Source organism: Teleopsis dalmanni, unplaced genomic scaffold, assembly GCF_002237135.1.
Source record: "Teleopsis dalmanni isolate 2A unplaced genomic scaffold, ASM223713v2 unscaffolded_contig_0185, whole genome shotgun sequence".
Classification (NCBI taxonomy): Eukaryota; Metazoa; Arthropoda; class Insecta; order Diptera; family Diopsidae; genus Teleopsis; species Teleopsis dalmanni.
The window spans coordinates 8,064-16,080 of record NW_024031567.1 but is presented as its reverse complement, the minus strand read 5'-3'; the positions used below and the strand labels follow the sequence as shown (position 1 = coordinate 16,080).

Genomic DNA, 8,017 nt, shown 5'->3' with positions numbered 1-8,017 from the left:
TGTATTTTTTCTCATTCTCAAATTTAAAATTTGCATTGAAAACAACAACAATTGTACTCATGCCGTGCCCGAGACACTCTGCATAACATGGCCCTAAAGCTGTAAACTTCTAATTTCAAATTTATTTGGATTTAAATTCGATTTATATTTTTTTTTAAGCTTCAATTTTTGAACTTTAACCCATTATTATCAGAGACACAGATGTCTAGAAATACAAACGGAATTTAGATTTGAAGTAAGCAGCCTCAAATTAATTTAACCTCAAAAAATTTAAATAAATATATAAAATAAAAAAAAAAATATTGTAAATAAATATTAAAATAGTTCAATAATCTTGAACTATCAAAAACAAATTAATAATTATCATATAATTCTTTAGTAAGTACGTGATTTCATATATACTACTATCTACCATATCATGTGATATTACTTTTTATATTTATTCACACTAAAACACTTTTTCTCACTTTTTAGAACTAGTTACCTTATTGACTTTGTCTGCTGCCACCGGTTGAGCGGTTTGGTTTGTTGTTTGTTATAAATTGTAAATTGTTTTGTTTTATCCATAAGTAAAAAAATAAACGCGATGAATTCGTTATTAAAAGTATCACTACAAATTGGTTTGTATTGGAAAAATTAATTACTCATAACTGTTTGTTGAATTAATCAAAGAAGCAACAAAAATATTTTATATTGTTTTGTCTTTATTATGCTTTTTCTCCCATCCCAGTTACTCCTAACCTTCTGTCGATTGCTATGTTAATCACACAATGGTGAAGGTTCACATCATTTTATATATATATATATTGCTGCTAAATAACTCCGCATGCACATTTTGATACTAATAATAAAATGAACTTTGGAATCATTAATATATGTAATTTTCTTGATCTTTACGCTATTGTTTAAAATTCTGCGTATGCATAATTCATAAGGTGTTTCGTCTTTACGGGTAAATGCAAAGAGACAGATTGCTTGTCTGGCTTCACTGCCGGAAACACATCAAATGCTGCAGAAAACATTGAAAGATTTTGCTGATGCAGAATTAAAACCGTTAGCCGGAAAACACGATAAAGAACATTTGTATCCAGCGCACCAGATTCGCAAAATGGGCGAGTTAGGTGTGATGGGCATAACAATGCCAGAGAAATTAGGTAAAGAAGTTTGCATATTAGAAAGATTTTAAATAGAATATTTTGTTTTTAGGTGGTAGTGGTTTAGATTATCTTGCTTATGCTATTGCAATGGAAGAAATATCGCGTGGCTGTGCGTCATCGGGTGTAATTATGTCAGTAAACAATTCTTTGTTTCTTGGGCCGTTACTAGCTTATGGTAACGAAAAACAGAAACAAACATATATTCCACCATTCACTGCAGGTGAAAGAGTAGGATTTTTTGCTTTATCTGAACCTGGAAACGGTTCTGATGCCGGTGCTGCGTCTACAGTTGCTACAGATCACGGTGATCATTATGTGTTAAATGGCACAAAAATGTGGATTACAAGCGGATACGAAGCAGAAGCAGGCATTGTGTTTGCGACAACACAAAAATCGCTAAAGCATAAGGGCATTTCAGCCTTTATAGTACCAAAGAATATTAAAGGATTTTCATTAGGCAAAAAAGAAGACAAACTCGGTATACGTGCGTCGTCCACGTGCCAATTAATTTTCGAAGACTGTGTTATACCAAAAGAAAATTTATTGGGAGATCCTGGATATGGGTTTAAAATTGCTATGCAGTCGCTCGACGCTGGTCGAATAGGCGTTGCTGGACAGGCTTTAGGAATTGCTCAGGCATCTTTAGAGGTTGCATGTGAATATGCCCAGAAAAGAAATGCATTTGGAAAGCCAATATCAAAATTACAAGCAATACAGCAAAAACTAGCGGATATGGCACTTCGTGTGGAAGCAGCTCGATTGCTTACTTGGCGAGCTGCTTGGTTAAAGGATAATAAAAAATCATTTAGTAAAGAAGCGGCTATGGCTAAGTTAGCTGCATCTGAAGCAGCTACCTATTGTTCTCATCAATGTATACAAGTTTTAGGTGGTATGGGTTATGTTACAGACATGCCCGCTGAACGTCATTATCGCGATGCACGAATAACTGAAATTTATGAGGGAACATCTGAAATACAAAGATTAGTTATTGCTGGTGCTGTACTAAAGGAAATGGAGACAAACTAAATTGTATGACAACACAATAAATTAATCACACTATATACACAAAACTATTGATCCTTACATTTTTGATATGTTCGTTTTTATATAATAAATATTATGAATGCATATAAAATTATGTGTAATTGCTTATTAAATGCTCAGGGTTACCGTAGAATCTATAGAATTCTCAAATAAATAATTAATATATTTTCGTGTGTTATTCACTAAAAAATGTTTGATGGAGCAAATTGCTTTCGTAAGGTTTCATCAAATAATGGAATCACTTCTTTGATTTGTAGCTGCATTAAATCAACGAAAATAGATGAAATTAAGAGAACTCTATAAAACTTAGTTAAATTTATTATAACCAAGAATACAAATATAGATATATATTTTTTCTACTGAATGTTTATTAAATTTAGTAGATCATTGTTTAATTCATTCATTGTGCCTTATAAAAATTTATGTCTTCTCCACTGGTAGTGTTGTGGACTGTGTTGAGGTAGATAACGCTCGTATGTTGAAATGTTTTCGTCCTTTTAACATGATTGTTTAAAATGGAGAACCATAAATGATAGAAGTGATATTATCTATATTGTTATATTTTTCATTTAAGTTTAAATTATGACATTAATAATATAATATGTACCATAGTATTTGGTTTATATTTATATACATTTGCCTGCGCAAATCGAGACTAACATATAAAAATTTCTTGAACTGCTAACCCTTTGTAAACAAATTCAAACAAATCGTTTAAAGTATGTATTGTTTCAATTAAATTTATTAAAAAATACTAATAAATTTTATCTATATTGTTAACACACTTTAAAAGAATAAGACACTGGTGAGCGTAGTGTGCAAATAAGGGCGTATTTATAGAAAAATACTATAATACACATTATTATTATTAATATATTCATTTTATAGTTTCTGCAGTTCGTTGGTGTTCAAAGTGATAATTACTAAATTAGAATTAAAAATATACAAAAAATGTACCATGAACCTATTAAATAAAAGTTTATTTTTAGCTTTTAATTTAGAACAATATTTTTACTTGGTATAATACTGCATATATGATATTATGTTGTTTTAAGATCCATTTTTATTGATGCGTACTAATTATTTGCGGAGCTAGACTTTAATAATAAACTCACTTAATTCCTAAACAATTCCCCACTCTGATGAGCCTATAGCGTTTCCTATGAGAAACGCGTCACTGAAACCTTATAGATTGACAGACGGTTATTAATTTCTCAAATATCTGTTGATATTGGTTAACTATAATGATACTTTCATAATAAATGTAAATACAGATGGATATTGGCAAGAATATATAATGTATAATTTGTAATATATTTATGTAAATGTATTTGATAAGGTTACATGTTATGTTAGGCCTATTTTAATCGTGTCTCTAGTGATTAGTCGTCATTAATGTCTGGAAGGTGCATGAGAGTTTCGACGCTGTCAGGGGACGTACTGTTCTTATGCATGCCGCAGTGGATGATCTATTTGTCACCGCTCCCTGGCGGGATACGAGGTTGCTGTATACCTAAGAAATGGATACGTGGACTCCTCGTACTTATTTGTAATGTTGATCTTTGAATTTAAGTTTCAGCAGTGAATAATATGCCGACAATATACTGAAGGCAATATACTGTTTTTGTAGCCACAGTTGGTTATAGGCTCATGATAGTGACAGAATGCAACTTTTGATGCCCCACTTTGTTGACTCCAATTAGTAACTGAACGTCTAGACACGAAATTTTGATTCAGATGTACTGTTTTAAACTTAAATAAAAGATTATTTTATACTTTGTATTTTTAATTTATTTTTTATAGTTTACTTTTATAAATATATTGCCAATGTTTCAAAGTTTTTTCTTGTTTGACAATTCATTTATTCAAAAAGCCCTTTAAAAAATTTAAACATACCTATGTATATTATTGCTTTAAATTTAATTAATATTCATATAAATCTCTCACGGTTAGCTGCTTCATCTACAGTTAAAAAGTCAGTTCAAATACTGGTATCAGCGATTTCGGAAACCATTTGTCTTATTTTTGATCAGATAATGTTTTGAAATGAGTATTATAGAAATTTTAACCAGTTAGCGAGCATAGTATTTTATTTTTTTGTTTGAAATAGCAAACACTTTACAAATAATTGTCGCACTTTATGGGCAGTATTGCTTGATTTTCCCCGACATAAATGGTTATATAGTTAAATGGAAAAACTGCAATAGGAACAATCGACATGCCACATTATTTCCACCTAGTTGTGGTGAAGTATTTTCAATTTTCTGATACTTACAATACACTTAGATCCTGTTGAAGATTGTCTTAAATCTTATTTCGCCGATTAAATAACATTTAAAAAAAAATCGGTGAATTATGTTTTTTTTCGAATTTAATTTAGAGCTTCTTAAATTATTTTAAAACTATATTAAACTCTATCACGAACTTTATAGGAGTAACTCGGATGAGTTAGAGTAAAATTAAATATCAGAAACTAGGTGTAATAGTGCAAAACGAATACGCCATTGGTCCTAATTGCCTGGAAATCGTATAATATTTAATATGCATATTTAATTAAATAAAATAATTATTAGAGAAGTTTCGAATAGTAGTAAGCTACAACAACAAAAAATATTTTTATATTATTTTAATTAATTGAATATTTGGCTGACCATACAGCTGTTTTGAGTATTGCCAAATACCCATCATCAGTAATCTTGGAAATAATTCTTGTATTTAATTATTCGTAAATAATTTTTTTGACTCTGCAAATACCAGAATCGAAATCGTGCCCTGCCAAGTTTGAAGCGCAGAGTCAGCGCTTCTTAACCAAACATTCCTTTAATGATTTACCTAATGTAGATTATTTTTAGTTAATTTAAAAATAGAAATATGGTATTAATATATTTAATATAAAGAAATGCAATTCTTCATCTTGTTTTAGCCATGTACTGAGATTAATAGTTATAATTACAATAAGAACGATTAAGCTCGTCGTGGTTTTATTCATAATTTAAAACAGTTGGATGTGATAACTAAAAATTAACTTAAAAAAAAAGATCAAACAAAGAAAATTTAACGTTTTTTAGCTTAGGATACAAAGTGATGTTCAGTGATGAAAGATGTATTGTCATGAAGAATAATTCGTTTGTGAGAAGCGTTTTTCATACTTTCCTGCGAATCGCTGAGAAGTGTTGTTGTTGTAAACCGCCGGGACCTGCTTGTGGAGTCCCTTTGAGAGGTATTGAACGGTACTTGGTCGTCGTAGGTGACGAGTGGCATTCGACTACTAAGTTTAATTCCATTAAATCTTTTTTATTTGTATTAATATTTTCCAAATATACGAATAACTTTCTGTCGATCGTAAAAGTTGTTCGATTGAAAACAAATTTAAAAAATTTTAAAAATAACCTAAGATCTAAATTCTAAGTAGACTGATGAACAAAGACATTTTAAATATTATATATAAGTATAAAAATTAAAACTTAATTAGAAAGTTAATTAAATTTTTTTATGTATTAAACAGAATAAACAAAGTCAAATTATACAAAATTTATATGCATTTAGATTATCTATTTGCTTTTATTACTTTCGATTTAGTGAGTTTATTTCCAACTTTGACTTTAGACTGTTGTAAACTGAAGCAAAAAAGAACCTGTAGAGAAAAAGAACTTTATAATTATTTTATTTCAAAATCACAAAACTTAATACAAACTGCTTGAGCCCATCCAGCGAAAGGTCCATATATGGAACGATAATGATTTGCAATATCATTATAAATTTTTGTTGTCATTGTTTTAGAAGTAGATAAATGTGGCATGTATGAGGTCTTCGCTGTCTTGAACATATGAACATCGATAGGAACTGCTTCTAAATGATTTAACGACATTAAACAAATACAATCTGCACATTTTAGACCAATTCCAGATATTTTTGATAGTTCTGAGCGTGCTTCGTAATACGGTATACTTTTTAATCCATTTAAATAATTATTACCACCATTTTCATGAATCTTTTTAACTGCTTGAGATATATATTTAGCTCTGTAACCAAATCTAGCTTCTTTTAACGTCGATTCCAACTATGAATTAAACTTTTAGCACACTTCTAATTTGTTTATAGTTTGAAAAATTAATACTTCATTTTGGTGTAGTAATAATTGGCTTAATGTAGGAAAAGTGTATTCATCTGCTCCATCAAAATGACCAATTTTCGTGCCATATTTTGTGCAAATCCAACGTACCATAGATGAAATTCTTTAATATACAAAAAGTATTAAATAATCATTATAAACTAATAATGGAAAACAAACCTTCCAATATGATTGTTTTGACTGCAAATAAAGGATACTACATTTTCGAAAGGCTCTTGCTTCAGAACTCGCACTGCTGTTAACTTAGAATCCATTTTTGTAAAATGTTGATGTGCTGCTTTCCATTGTTCTATATGAAGCAACAGATCAAAGTCAATTCGTAAATATTCTCGTAACATATTTTCAAAGTAACTCTTATGGTTGCAGATCTTTAATGGCACACTTGTTTGTAAAGGATAAGCTTTGTACTTCACTGAAGAACTGCTTTGCGTTAATATCCAAAATACTTCATATGCAACGCCTTTCCATTGTTTTTCTTGTTGTATATCTCTCCTCCAACTTTTAAAATTTTTTAATATGTATTAAGATTAATAATATGTATTAAATAATTATTTACCGAAAACTTTGCCCACCGCATAACGTTAAATCTAGATTTAATTGGTTTTCATCAATAAATATTTCACCATCATAGAATAACTCCATTTTAGCAACGTTTAAATCTAAAATTCTTTCCGCACATAATTTGACACAATACCCTAGGTGTCTTACACACTTTATACACATATAATTGAAGTCCGAAACCAAAGAATAAAACAAGAAATAAAAATGCAAGAATTCAGTTCATATTGCAAATGTTCAAGTCACGCCTATCTGATATAAAGTTCGATTAAAAATTGGTCACATTCACTTAAAAAAATAAAATTCTACTTTATAAGCAAATAATTAGATCTTAACTACTTTAAAGTCGTGTTACTTTTGGCAATGCTGCTCCATCCACCATCAGAAACCTTTAGACAAGTGCGAGTAAATTGATGGTATATTGAGGGAAATAGTAAATTGTGTCGATATGGCAGTGCATGTTGGTATTTATCAGAATTTCGAGTATGGCAACACGAAAATTATTATTATAAAAAACTGTTAAAAAGAAAAAGTAAGTTCCAACTGTCGCGTCTTCCGCCATTATTATTGGAAGGAGCCATAAATAAAATAATTTGTAATATTTAAATAAATAAAGTAGATAAAATAAACATTGGTGAGCAAGCCGACGCTGAACACAAAAATGGCTACACAAGACCATAAATTTACCGAAAATACTACCCGAGTCACCGAAAACGCAACAAACGCTGCAATAAAGCTGCCAATGTCAACATTGATAAGAAACAACATTATCTTTGGTTTATACAGTTGGACTGCTTGTTCCAAATCAACTACATAAAGGGCGACACTCAAAAGTTTGGCACGGTTATCGCGGGACTGGATGCGTCGTTATTAGAACAGATTTATAACACCATACAAAATCCACCAGGAACTCAAAAGTACGAAGCTATCAAGCAAGTAATAATAAAAATCTTTGTGGATAGTGCACCAAAACGCATACAAAAACTAGTTAACCACTAACTACCATAATTAACCACTAACAGCTTGGGGATAAAAAGCCATCTCATCTATTAAACGAATTACAACGCACTAGTGAAAACGAACATGGTTATGGTTACAACGTCTCCCTGTTGAAGTACAGACATGT

At 30.4% G+C, this 8,017-nt stretch overlaps 2 protein-coding genes across 2 annotated transcripts; one reads left to right on the top strand and one right to left on the bottom strand.

The window, feature by feature from the left end:
• The first annotated feature begins 474 nt into the window (after nt 1-474).
• On the top strand, nt 475-2,303 carry LOC119663168 (short-chain specific acyl-CoA dehydrogenase, mitochondrial-like). The gene is made up of 3 exons (XM_038072830.1): nt 475-620; nt 936-1,154; nt 1,207-2,303. Exons 1-3 carry the CDS (start codon nt 587-589, stop codon nt 2,181-2,183), a joined length of 1,230 nt encoding a protein of 409 aa, XP_037928758.1. The 5' UTR covers nt 475-586; the 3' UTR covers nt 2,184-2,303.
• A 3,439-nt stretch (nt 2,304-5,742) lies between these two features.
• Nucleotides 5,743-7,135, bottom strand: LOC119663167 (N-glycosylase/DNA lyase-like). Its single transcript, XM_038072829.1, has 5 exons — nt 6,890-7,135; nt 6,493-6,831; nt 6,319-6,436; nt 5,896-6,261; nt 5,743-5,835 (listed from the first exon to the last, which is right to left on the bottom strand). Exons 1-5 carry the CDS (start codon nt 7,054-7,056, stop codon nt 5,749-5,751), a joined length of 1,077 nt encoding a protein of 358 aa, XP_037928757.1. The 5' UTR covers nt 7,057-7,135; the 3' UTR covers nt 5,743-5,748.
• Nucleotides 7,136-8,017: the final 882 nt, after the last annotated feature.